A 13,666-nucleotide genomic window follows, 5' to 3' on the forward strand; every position below is an offset into this window, starting at 1 on the left:
ATTTAAAATTCGTTTTTGAGGAGAAGCTTTAAGGCAGGGGCAATCCCCTGCTGCAGTTGGGTGTTTGAGTGATTCCCTATTGTATTTGCATTGCAAGGAATGATGAATCTGACTCCATGTTCTCAGAAGGCTAATTTATTATTTTATAATAGATTAAAAAGTATATAAAATATATATTAAAGTGTATATATAAAATATATAAAATATACTATATAATATATAATATATAATATATAATATAATATATAATATATAATATAATAATAGATATATAATATATAATATATAATTGATATAATACATAGATATAATATATATTAAAATATATTTTAATAATTATTTTATAATATTATGTTAAAGAATACTATACTACTAAAGAATACAGAAAGGATACTTACTCAATGCTAAAAATAATGAAAACTCGTGCCTCTCTCCAGAGTCCCAACACAGCTTGGCCCTGATTAGCCATTGAGTGAAAACAACTCACAGCAGAATCCACTGAAACAATCACCTGTGGGTAAACAATCTCCAAACACATTCCACATGAACAAAAGAGAGAAGAAGCAAATGAGATAAGAATTGTTTTCTTTTTCTCCGAGGCTTCTCAGCTTCCCAGGAGAAAAATCCAGGGAGAAGGGATTTTTCAGAGAATGTGAATGCCACAGTTCCCCTCGGTTCACCCTTGCCCTGTGTGAAGGGGAGTAACAAACTCTGCCCTGAGTCATGGTACTGCCCTGCCCTTGAGTTTTTCCCAGAATCTTCCTTAAGCAAGGGCATCAGAGCACTTAGCAGTCAATGATTTCATTTTGACGACAATAAATTTGCTGAAAAATCCAATTCTGGTGGGATCATCATCACTTACAAGTTCCAGCTGAGTTTGGGAGAGACTTTAAAGCAGTAAATGAAATGGAAGAAAGGGATAAAATTCTTCCAGCTCTCCTGGCAGGGACTGTCCCTAAAGGCACCGTATGGGACCAAAGCTCCTCCAGGCCCATGATTCTACAGCGCAGTACTCAGGAATTTCACTGAACTTCACATATAGACAAAATAAAACAACATTATTGCATCAGATAACCTCAAATTCAAGAGAAGGATGAGCATCCCTGACCAGGATCTCAGCTGGCCCCAGTGACCTGCAGCAAGGGCATCCTCCTGCAGCTCCTCTCACCCCAAACCTTCAGCTGCTGCTCTTGGGCTCTTTGCTTTTCAGAGTAAAACTCTCTGAGAAGGGAACATGGGCAGGAGGGGGAATTGGGGAGTGTGGGGAGCCTGGCAGGATTTTGGCAGCACCTGGGTAAAACACAGATAAAGCACCATGGGCTTGACCATTCACATGGGTTCCACTGCTCCCACACATCCATCACTGCATTTAATTCATGATTTTCCCAAGCTGCTTAACAGGAATGACCTGTTCTCAGCTGGGGGAGGTAATTAAAATAAAAAGGAAAAATAGACAGTGAGCATTGAGAAATTCTAGTTAAAATCTCAGGGTGTTGATTTTACATTTTCATTTGAAAAGAAGAAGGGGGGGAAAAAAAATACAGGCCAGGCTGCTCTGCTCCCTCGTGCCCTGTGTGACCTGGGAAAAGCAAAGTCATGAGAGATGTTGGTGCTTTGTGGCTGAAAACGTGAACTGGTTGGCATCTCCAGGGATGAATATTTTCTCCTGAGAGCAACCTGGTCTAGTGCAAAGTGTCCCTGCCCATGGCAGGGGGGTGGAACCAGAAGATCTTTAAGGTCCTTTCCAACCCAAACCCTTGTACAATCCTGTGCTTTTATGAACTATCAAATATGACTCATATTTACCAATATTCTCAGTTAGCTTTGTCCTAAAGCTGCATTTTTTTTCCAGCAGTGCCCCCAGGCAGCAGCAGCAGCAAAGGTGGAGGAAGCTCCCAGGCCAGGCTTTATATCCAGGCCAAGCTTTATTCCCAAGCCAGACTTTATTCCCAGGCCAAGCATTATTCTCATTTATTTAATCCTGCTTCTCCCATGCAGGATGGGGAGACACTTTAACCCTTCTGGAGCTCCAGGGATTGAATTTCCTTCCAAAACCTGCAGATTTAGCACAAGAGCTGCTTGGAGAAATACCTGCAGGCCAGCTGAGGTGGTGGCCCTGGTTGAAAATCACTTGTGGGTAAAAACCAAAGTTTCTCCAAAGGGCTTGGCACCGGCTCCTGAGCTGCTCCCCCTCTGTCCTCCCTGCAGGGGAATGGCTGGGGATGGGTCAATGTTTAACCAAGCTGGGAAGGACATGTGTGGGAGCTGCCTGGGCCCTGGCTGGCTGACAGAGATCCCTCTCCATGCTCAGGGCAAATGGTGCCTGAGGGGTTTTCCTGCTCCCCTCAGAGCCCTGGCTCTGCACGATGGGCCTGAGCTCCTCCAGGGTGACCAGGGTGGCCCCAGCGCCCAGCCAGGGGGACGTGGCTGCTCTGGGTGCCCTGCAGGGGCTGCCCACAGAGCCAGGCCAGCCCCCAGCCTGGGGAAAACCCATTTTCCAGCTGGAACTGCCTCCTCTGAGGGAGACCTGGTACGGGAGAGCCTCGGCAGGTGAGGGGGCCCTGCTGGGATGTTGTTGTCACCTGGGGTCACCGTTGTCACCTGGGGTCCCCGGGGCTGTGGCTGGGCTGGCTGCACTGGGGGTGGGTGCAGGGGGGGCTGTGCTGCCTCAGCTGCTTTGTGCCGTTTGTGCCATTTGTGCCATTTGTGCCGTTTGTGCCGTTTGTGCCGTTTGTGCCGTTTGTGCCATTTGTGCCGTTTGTGCCGTTTGTGCCATTTGTGCCATTTGTGCCGTTTGTGCCGTTTGTGCCGTTTGTGCCATTTCCAGTGCAAAAAAACGCCAATCGCTTGTTTGGGTTTTTTTTTTAATTTAAAAAGTTTAATAGTAATAACATGGCTATAAAAATAGTAATAAAACTAGAGTGATAAAAATGTGGACAGTTTGGATTAGGACAATATGAGACAATAGAAACAAAGAGTTATGGACAGTCTGGGTGCCTTTTCTGGGCAAAATAAGCCCGAAAAAGGACCCACGTTAGCAGAGGATTAACCCTTAAAAACAACAGCCTGTTGCATATTCATACACCTCATACATGATGCTTAAATTCCATTCAAACACAGGATTCTGTCTGGTCAGGGTCAGCTTCTTCCTCTGAATCCTGACAGCATCTTCAGGGCTGAGCAAGGCAGGAAGAAGTTCCTTTCTTCTGATAATGGAGCAATAAATTCTCTTTCTCTGAAAGATTCAGGTGTCCTGTGGCTGCTATCTTGGTGCACCTCTCTTTAAAAAAGTATCTTACATAGCATAGTTTCTATTTTAACATTTTGTTATAACCTAAAACTATATTTAACACACTACTTAAGAAAATTATACATCATAACTTTCTAACACAACACATCTAATATTCATTTTAATATTTGTGAAAAGCCAATCATAAAATAATAATTTTTCACACCAGGATGTTTCAGCTTTGGAAAAACTTATTTTTTCCCCTTCCACTGTTTTGGAAAGTGTCTCCCTCAGCAGAGCCCAGCTCCTTGCTCTCATCAGCATCCCCTGGCACCCCCCCTGTGACCCCATCCCAGCCCTGTCCTGCCCACCTGCCCCTGCAGGCACAGCTCTGCCCTAACCATAGTCAGATCCTGGCCAGGTGTAGCTCAGCACTGGAATCAACGATGAATTTCCAGGAGCAGAGGAAGGCAGAGAGCCTGGCTGTGCTTCCCTACAAGCAGCCTCTAAACTCCATCCATGCCCAAATCCTTCCCAGAGCTCTGCATCCATCTGGAAGAGGAGGTGCAGCTCTCCACAAGGAGCTGGATGCTCACAAATGCTTCCCAGAGCTCTCAGGGCAGTGTGGGGAGAAACATCCATGAAAACCAGGGGGTGGGAGGAAGGGTGAGGCAGAGGGAGGAGGATCTGCACCCCCAGCACCCCCTCTCTGCTCCTCCACTCCCAAAAATCAATTTCTGACCCACACCAAGAGGTGTTAAGCACTGCTGCTTCACCAGAGGCTGCGTATTTCCTCCTGGATCGTTCATCAGGTGGCAGTGAAAGCAAATAAACCTCTGGAGTGATAGCAGAGACATTCCCAGAACTGAGGGTTTGGGGAGAATACAAATCAGGTCTTGCTGTAGAAAAGCAGGTTTTATGTGCTCCACGAGAGCAAGAACAACCAAAATGTTCCTGTTCTGGGAAATCATCACCGGGCATTTAACAAATGCTTGTTTAAAAAAAGTGTATTTTATTATAAAATTAATAAATGCAATCTTCCATTACTTTCCATTTTCAGAAACAAGATGAGTATGCTCAGGAGGACTTGAGTGAAGTATTAACTCAAGCTGCTGTCTAAATAAGCAAACCTCCCAGAGAACAGGTTTTATTTGGTTTATGAGGGTTCAGCTTGGCTTATTTCAAACCCAGATTCCCCCAGAGGGGAGGATCTGCTGCTGCTGAAGTGCAGGGGTGAAAATCAGGAGAACAGGAGCCACAAGGATGCCTTGAGCTGGGGCTTGGTGATTTGGGGACATCCATTCCCCAGCTCTGTATCTGCAGAGGATAAGGGCAAATGTCCTACAGGCCCCATGCACGGATAGGACGAGAGGGAAAAATTCCAAACAACCCCAAACACAAACCATCAAACCTCATAAGGGAGAAATAACTCCCTCAAAGCCCTGCCCTTCACCAGGACAAGCTTCTCCTAAGTCACAGCCACCTCCCTGTGCTGTGTCCCTGTTCCCATCTCCATGGGCCTTCCCTTTTCCTTCCCCCTCAGAAATTCCCTGTGCACCCAGTGCCTGCAGATAGAGGCAACAACCCCCCTTTTCTCTAACAAGAAATTATGCTATTCCACCAGGTGCTCCCTGCAGGTGAGGTTTGTCTCTGGAGGAGCCTCCTGTGCTGGAAATTTTCCCCTCAGGCTCCCATTCCTGCATGTGTGGAGCAGCCAGAGCTTCACTCCGTGGTTAAACATTGCCAGGGCTCTGCAAAACATTTCCCTGGTGGAGGAGTCACCATCTCCCATATCCCAGCACCTCACAGGAGGAAGAAATTCCTCCCTCTGGGGGTGGTGGGCACCAGGCACAGGGTGCCCAGAGAAGCTGTGGCTGCCCCTGGATCCCTGGAAGTGCCCAAGTGTTCCAAGGATGGGGCTTGGAGCAACCTGGGATAGTGGAAAGTGACCCTGCTCATGGAAAGGAATGGAAAAAAAAAGATCTTTAGGGTCACTTCCAACCCAAACCATTCCATGATTCTGTGGTTGTCTCCTCTCTGTTTCCCCAGAGCCCAGCCTGCGCATCTTCCTTGAGGTTCATGGAAAGTCCCCCATAAACTGACCTCCAAAATACTGCTTTTCTTGTTAAATATGACTAAAATTTGATTAAATTTGACATCAAAAATGTGATTAAATTTGGCATTAGCTGTAATGTTCTTCCTGCACTTTATCCCCAGCTCTCCTCTGCTCAGCCACATCTCACTGAGCTCCATGTGTAAAATGTCATTTGGATGCACCAGGACAGTCTGTTGGGGTGGAAAGGTGGGATAAACAGATAAAATGTTGTGTGAAAGAAATCCTTCCTGCACATGCAAGTATTTAATTGTGCAGGAAAAGAACAACAAGGGGCAGTGGTGTCCAGCTGAGGGCACCAGCACAGAACAGACCCGAGCCCAGATCCTGTCCAGGTCCCAGAGAGAGCTCTGCCCTAAGAACTAACAGGGATCACTGGTGTGTGACACATTTTTTGGGCTGATTTCCAGGATCTGGCAGTGCACCCAGCCCTTTCACTCCTGCTGCTGCTGCTGCAGCCCAGCTCTGCCACAGGCAGCAAATCAGCAGAGGTATTGCCCAGTCCCACCAAAAAAATAACAATAATCAGGGGCTGAGCAGCAGGAAAAGACCCAAACTGCTGCCTGGGCCTGACTTTAACAGGGCAGGCAGCAGAGATCAGGGATTGCTTGGCCAGCTGATGGTTACAGGGCATGGGATGAGAAGAATCCCTTGCCCACCCAAACCCCTGGGGCTGGGAGAGGCCACAGGATCCACAAGGATGGTGATGGTCATATTTAGAAGCATGAGTGGCTGTAGAGATATTTGTTAGAAATCACAGGCACACCCACTTTACTCCTGCAGCCAGTCGAATATTCCATGTGTCACTGGAATTCACAGCCAGGGACTTCAGTGGGACATGCCAACCAAAAAACAGGGCACAAAGCTATTGCTGAGTGCACCTGATCACCCAAAACTTCTTCCATTTCTTCAACCTTTTAAGGGCCCCTCTCTTGGAACACCTTGCCAGGACAGGATGGGACCAGCATCATCAAGCAGCACCCACCTCGAAGGCCTCAGGTAAGGCAAATTGAAATATTTGTCTCCTCAAGCCAGGTCTCACAAGCTCCTGGAGATCTATTTCACACCCAAGACAGCTCAGCTACCTTAGAAGGCACACAATTTTCCAGCCTGGGACAGAGTTTTATGCAGAGTTTTCCCCAGTTTTTTGGGGTTTTTTTGGCTTGCCCAGCAGGGCAGGTGATGGGCTGGGGCTGTGGGAGGTTTTGTGCCTTCACCCACCCTGTGCTGGTGGCCTCAGTGCCTTCCTGGGCTGATGCCAGCCTGGAGCACGGCTTGTGGTGGCACATGCTGCCATCTAGTGCCACCTTCCAGCTTCATATTGGGATTTTTGGAGTTTTTTGATGCTAAGAGATGTGCACTGTCATATTTTCTGAAAAATCCCTTTGCCGGGATTTCTTCCCCTGGGAAGATGAGAAGCCTCAGAGGGAAATGAAAACAAAAATTATCTGATTGCTTCTCCTGTGTTTTGCTGCTTTGGGATGTGGTCTGCACATTGTTTATCCAACAGGTGGTGGTTTGATTGGTTTCATGTGAATTGTTTTTACTTAATGACCAATCACCATCAGCTGTGTCACACTCTCAGGAGCCAGTCATGAGCTTTCATTATCATTCTTGGTAACTTTCTGTCTGTATCCTTTCTTTAGTATAACAATATAATATAGCTATTCTTTAGTACAATAATATAATGTAATGTAATGTAATATAATGTAATATAATGTAATGTAATATATAATAATATAATATAATATAATATAATATAATATAATATAATATAATATAATATAATATAATATAATATAATATAATATAATATAATATAATATAATATAATATAATATAATATAATATAAAATATAATATAATATCCCTCTAAGAACACGGAGTCAGACTCATCTCTTCACCTCGTGCTGGGGACCCTGCAAACACCACACTTGGCATTGGGGACTAGTGGGGAATTGTCCCATTACATGACACTGATTCTTCCTCCTGCATTTTTACAAGGGTCCAAAATGACAGCTCAGGATTCAGCAGCAGTTCAGTGCAGACATGGCCCTGTTGTGTGTAACTTTTTTTTTTTTGTTAGGGTTGGGATTCAATGTGAGAGATGGCATTTTTTGTTTGGATTTAGATGTTTATTACTTTTTATTTATATTATAGTTTTATAAGTTGTGAGTTTTATAGTATTTTATTTTAATAAATTTAAAAAATGGAGTTGTATCTCTTTTTTTATAAGTTTTTTAAGGATAAATTGTTTAACTAAGAAATTACACTTAAATTATTTTTATTTTTATTTTTAATCTAATAACTAATTATTTGTGGTTTGTAATGTTGACTTTTTAATATAATTATATAATATTACTTAAACTTATGAAGAAGAAGGTGAAGAAGGACTAATTTTTGTTATAAAATGTTTATCTCGTTTTAGATATATTTTAAATAATATATTTTAATATAGAAATATTAAATAGTAAATATAATGTATTATAATGAATTAAATAAATATAACACAAAATAATTAATATAGAAATATTATGTTAATAAATATTTAATATATATTTTAAAACTTTAAGTTTTTTACTATGTGATATTATACACTCTTATTTAAATGATATACTCATAATCTTAGTTCTATTATTTAATTTTGGAAGTCTTCTCCACGGCCTCAGGTCAAATGCAGTGTTCTTTTGGGAGCCAGTGCCTGTTAGCACAGAAAGTCAAAAATTCTCAGTAACCAGGCTTCCAACTTGTCCCCGTTTACTGGGCACTTGTTCATAATCAAGGAGTTAATGTTGTCCCAAATAAAATATAATTCAGGTGTTACAAAGTCCTTTATGATGTCCCCTTTAATTTTTATTAAGCTGTACTGAGCTCCCCTCCTAGGAGGGAGCTCCAGGTGGGATCCCCACCCCTGGGACTGTTCCAAAATCGTGTGGATGTGGCACTGGACATGGTTGAGTGCTGGACCTGGCAGTGCTGGGATAATGGTTGGGCTTGATGGTCTGAGGGGTCTTTTCCAGCCTGGTGATTCCATGGACACTGAGCCATGGAATGACCCAGCAACACCTCAGAGCTTGCCATGATTTAAGGAGGCTCCTTGAGATAAAAATCCATGCTCAGAGCAGCCTGTAGAGCAAGGCCCTGCCTGTTTTCTCCTGCCACCAGAAAAGGAACTTTGTACCATGCACAGTTCTGCAGAGAGAGGTCTTATTTAGGCCAATAAGAGATCTTATTTAGGCTGGACAGAAGGAATGGTGCTCCAGGTCTCCTCTAATTGGGATCTGCCCTTTGATGACCTGATAGGATTCTTAAGATTAAATTATACACACTCAGCTTTGCCATGAAGCAATCTGAGCTGTGGTTTGGCTTCACTCTGGTCTTGGATGGAGCTTTGGGTGCTGTTGGGGCTCAAAGAGAAATAGCTGCAGGGATGGAATTACTGTCAAACTGGGGCTTTGCTTGCCGTGCTGAAGTGCAAAAGATTTCCCCAGTTTTGCCACTCCTGAAGGAACAAATGATGCTCATCTCCTTGAGATGCCAGACTCCTTCCTGTATCCCAAGCAGCTGGGCCAGAATTAGAGCTGGAGAAATGTCAAGGTAGTTTCATATCCTGTTTTATGATCCTGTGGAATGAGCAATGTTAATATTATAAATACTGGACTTGCAGAGGCTTGAACCTGCCATCCCTCCCCAAGCAATCACTCCTGCGAAGCCCTGGAGTCAGCCAGGAGTGGCTGCAAGCCCAAAACCAAAGGTAAGTGCAGGAGTTTGTGCCCTTCCCAAAGCCATTCCTGGCTGCAGGCTCCTTTCCCTCCCCCTTGGGGCACCCTGAAGGGCAGAAGTTGGTGTTTAACCCCTGGCTGTGCTCCTGGCCCTGGATGAGCCCAGGACACTGAGCTGAAACGCTGCCATGTGGGTGAGAGGATCCAAAAGAAGGGGAAAGCTTCCTGATCTCCAGCATGACAGTTCCCTGGATGAGATGGACCTGCTGAGCCAGGATATTTAGTATTTTAGAGGCTGAAAGTATGAGAGGCACGTTTTTAAATGAGTTATTTGAGCACCCATCGCTTGCAGTTGGTGGGGAGAAGGGAGAGACCTCCTTGCTCTCTCTGACAGGAATTTGGAGCCAGGCGGGGCTCAGGCTCCTCCCAGGGAACAAGGAATGAGAGGAAGTGGCCTCAACTTGTGCCAGGAGAGGTTTAGATTTGATTTAAGGGAAAATTCCTTTACTGAAAGCATTGTCAGGCATTAGAACAGGCTGCCCAGGGCAGTGGTGGAGCCACCATCCCTGGTGGGATTTCAAATTATGTGGATGTGACACTTGGGGACATGGGGCAGTGGTGGCCTTGGCGGTTCTGGGGGGACAGCTGGACTCCATGATCTTAGATACCTTTTCCAACCTTAGCAATTCCGTAAGTCTGATTTGAAGGCTGCAAACACTGTGTGGCACAAGCAGCCCCTGCAGCCCCAAACATGCAAACGCCATTCTTCCCTTTGGATCATGGGATTATCTTGGAGAACCAACTCAATGCAGTAACACCTGGGGGGCAGAAGCACGAATACATTGCTTTAATGAAGTTTTTTTCCCCTCCTGCCCCTGAGCTGTGGGATAAACTGCAAGCACAGTGGAAATCTGTGCTGAATTCCTGCAAGCTGGCAACACTGGGAGATGCTGGCTGCCTTTATCTGGGAGTGCCCGAGGGGTTTGTGAGCTGCTGGCTCTTCCTTTCTCTTTCAGAAAGTGCAGGTGTATTTATTTGCATCTTTACATGCCTCGTAGGTGCTGGAGAAGAGGGGGCAAAGCCTGAATCCCCTCCCTGGCAGGAGGCAGCACTTGCACAAGCTTCAGATGCTGGACTTGACCCGCAAGCGGCGAGAGGTAATGCCAAGGTGGATTTGGGGAGCGGATGGGGGTGTCTCTCCCATGGACCAGGAGGCTTCAGACCTGTTGCTGGGGAGAGGAAACGAAGCTTTCCCTGACTCTTAGGCAGAGGGTTGGTGGGGAGCATCCCCAGGGCCCCTGTGATCAGCAATTACCTGTGATTTTTCCAACGCTTTGCCCTCGTTTGGCCGTGACTCACAGAGAAACCAAAAATCCCTGTCCCAGTCATGTTCTGTCATGTACCCAGTCTGGCAGATTCCCTTTGCTTGGGTTAAACTACTCGACTGTGCAATTATTTCCAGGGCCAACCCCCTAACGCTGTGCCATGTCGAGCTATTAAAGCACATTAAAGCACATTAAAGCACATTAAAACACATTAAAACACATTAAAACACATTAAAGCGCATTCGCGCCTCTGCTGCTCATGTTGACAACTCATTTGCAAACCCAGGCGGAGCTGAAGAGGAATCTCCACAGGGAGGCGAAAATCAATAAGCAAAACATCAAGGAATTCAGCCCCAAGGATGTCCTTGACACTCCCCAGAGGGGTGACAGCACCAGCGGCCCGGACCCCATCCCTGCTGGGCACAATCAGCGTTTTCCTGAAGACGACCCTGGTAAGTGGAATAATTTTCCAAAGCGATGCAAAACTCACCAGCCCTCCTAAATGTCATCAGGGAAGTTTCCCTGTGGACGATTCATCCACTGCTCCACCTCCTGCAGTGAGGAGAAGCAGGTTCGGGGGGAAAGGGCTGCGTTGGCAGGACAAAGCATTGGAAATTGGAATGCACTCACTGAGGCTGAACACTTTTCAGCTTTAGGGTTTTTTCCCCACTGTCCCTACAGAAGAGAATCTCAGCCACCTCTTCCTCCTGACCTGTCCAAGGGATGAGCCCTGTCCAGCTTTGCCTGCACATCACAACCTTTTTGGCACAGGCTGGGAATGTTCCACCAAGGCTGAAAGTGCTTAAATCAGTGAAAAAAACTGCCCGAAGGTGAACTTCCATCAGGAGGAAGGGGAACAAACCTGGCTTCCTATTCCCTTGTGGTTCTCCATCTCATCTCTCTTCCCCCTGGGGATAAAGCCATATTGCCAGACTCTGTAATTTCACCAAACATAATCCTGAGTGTGTTACACCTCCCCCTGCCCCAGACATGGGGTCTGGTCTTACAGGGAATCCTCAGGATTTTCCTTCCCTGCTGTCCACAGCCATTCCCAGATCAGCTCCAGGTGACTGAGCAGCTCTGCAGCTGGTATTTTATTTTTGATATTTTATGATATTTTATTTTTTTCTCTCCCCCAGGACTCTTCAGGGCTGAACCCTCTCCAGACAGGAGGGGGAAGGTTGACCTGTGGTTCTGCAGGGAGCCACGGACCAGGGATCTGTTCTGGGACTCCTCCAGCACAGACTCAGAGGAGTGGGAAGAGAGGATTCACCACAAACCCACACTCGTGAGGACCAAGACAGAGAGAATTTCCCTCTTTGATGACTTCTTTGACAGGGATTTCTAGTGGCATGTGCCAAAGAAATGAGCCCCAGCTCTGGAGGGGCTGGGACCCCCCAGATGGATGGGCTGGGGCTGGAGACAGTGAGTGTGGAGTGTCCCAGACATCTGTTATGGAAAATCCGTTCCTTAGGATTTTTCCTCCTGAGAAGCTGAGAGGCCTCAGGAACAAAATGTAAACAATGATTATCTGCTGCTGTGGAATGCAACAGGTGGATCTTTGGCCCATGCTGGATGTTTGTAATGAATGGCCAATCACAGCCCAGCTGGCTCGGACAGAGAGCCAAGCCTCAAACCTTTGTTATCATTCTTTCTTTTTCTATTCTTAGCTAGCCTTCTGATGAAATCCTTTCTTCTATTCTTTTAGTATAGTTTTAATATAATATATATGATAAAATAATAAATCAAGCCTTCTGAAACATGGAGTCAGATCCTCATCTCTTCCCTCATCCTCAGACCCCTGTGAACACGGTCACAGTGGAGGAGTGAGGGGAAGATAGGAAAAGGCAGATATTTCTAGATAAAAAATACAATTTTGAGCTAAAGGGGACATTGCAGTTAAGTTCTGTACCTGTCCCAGATGCCATCCTTGTTGTAGACCACTGTCGCCTGACTTCTACACCAGGGGTGTAATTGTGGCTTCTGAAACCAGTTTATTACAGAATCAGAATGGTTTGCATTGGAAGGGACCTTAAATACCATCTAATTCCAGCTCTGTAAGTGTTGGGAGTGGAATTTCTGTGAGTGTGGGCCAGTGGAAAGGACATCTGGAAATGAGGAGCTCACTGATGTGGGGCGAACAAAAACCCTCTGGGCTGTGTGGCTGAATCAAAATACCTGGGGAATAAAGCCTTGGATGGAGCAACAGCGAAATGGGGGTAGAGAGAGGAGGAGGGTGCTGGGGAAAGTTCTGGGTTAACCCCAAATATCAAATTTCAACTGCGATGAAATGTTTCACTTGCCTTGGAGTTACTCAATCTTCCTGTTTAAACTGGGGTTAACCTTTTCAAAACCATAAACCCCAGTTCAAATGCAAGGTAAAATTATTCATTTAGAAAGCCTTTAAATTACATTTTTTTCACAATTCTAAAATGCCTCTTTCGCTTTTGTGGCTTTTGGTTTGTTTTTTTTTTTTTCAGTTTGTGGGGGGTTTTTTGTTTGTTTGTTGTTTTTGGTTTTTTTATTATTTTCTCTTCCCCCTGTCCTGCACACAGAAATGCATGTACTTGCTTCAGAACTAACCATCAGATTTATATATAATCTGAAAAATCTGGCTGTGGTTCATTTCTTTTCCCTGTCCAGGGTTCAGTGCTGGGGAGTGACTGATGGAAATGGAGAAATCTCCATCTTTTCCTGCAGACACTCTCCCAGGGATGCTGATCAAGGCTGCAGCACCTCCCAGGGGTTTTAACAAGCTGCCCTGTTGCAATCTGACATTTCAAAAATATGATTATATGAAGGTGTCTGATCTATCAAAAACACTCTTGCGGTTTCCATCTCACATAAACTGAATTTTTTTATTAAATGATCTCATTTTCCTTAGAAAGTAATTTGTTACCTGAGAGGGAACTTCACCCAATTCTCCTGTATCCTATCTGGATGTCCCTGGAGGTCCATAAAGGCCACCAAGTTTGTGGATTCACAGCATTTTATATAAAAGAAGATTTCAGTTAAATATCACACAGTTATTTTAACGTGGCAAACTGGATAAGTAGGGGACTGGTGAAGCAGAAGGGAGGGAGAGATTTCCCCACCAGCCCTGGCCCTGGGGAGCAGAGAGCTCTGATTGCCAGCACCAGTTTTGCCTCTGTTTGCAGCTGCAGACCAAGGGCATTAACCCTTCCTGGTGCCTCCTGCTTGTCCCCCTCCCTTCCCACCTGGTCTTTCTGGAACTACCAGGGGGGCAAAGCATCCCCAGATGAGGTCCTTGCTGCAG

General features: G+C 45.4%; 1 protein-coding gene across 1 annotated transcript; it reads left to right on the top strand.

The window, feature by feature from the left end:
- Nucleotides 1-2,366: 2,366 nt before the first annotated feature.
- Nucleotides 2,367-11,737, top strand: CCDC198 (coiled-coil domain containing 198). The gene is made up of 7 exons (XM_030950437.1): nucleotides 2,367-2,550; nucleotides 6,265-6,341; nucleotides 9,010-9,096; nucleotides 10,123-10,221; nucleotides 10,676-10,845; nucleotides 10,958-10,980; nucleotides 11,529-11,737. Exons 1-7 carry the CDS (start codon nucleotides 2,367-2,369, stop codon nucleotides 11,735-11,737), a joined length of 849 nt encoding a protein of 282 aa, XP_030806297.1.
- The last annotated feature ends 1,929 nt before the right edge of the window (nucleotides 11,738-13,666 follow it).

The sequence above is a fragment of the Camarhynchus parvulus genome, chromosome 5 (genome assembly GCF_901933205.1).
Source record: "Camarhynchus parvulus chromosome 5, STF_HiC, whole genome shotgun sequence".
NCBI lineage: Eukaryota > Metazoa > Chordata > Aves > Passeriformes > Thraupidae > Camarhynchus > Camarhynchus parvulus.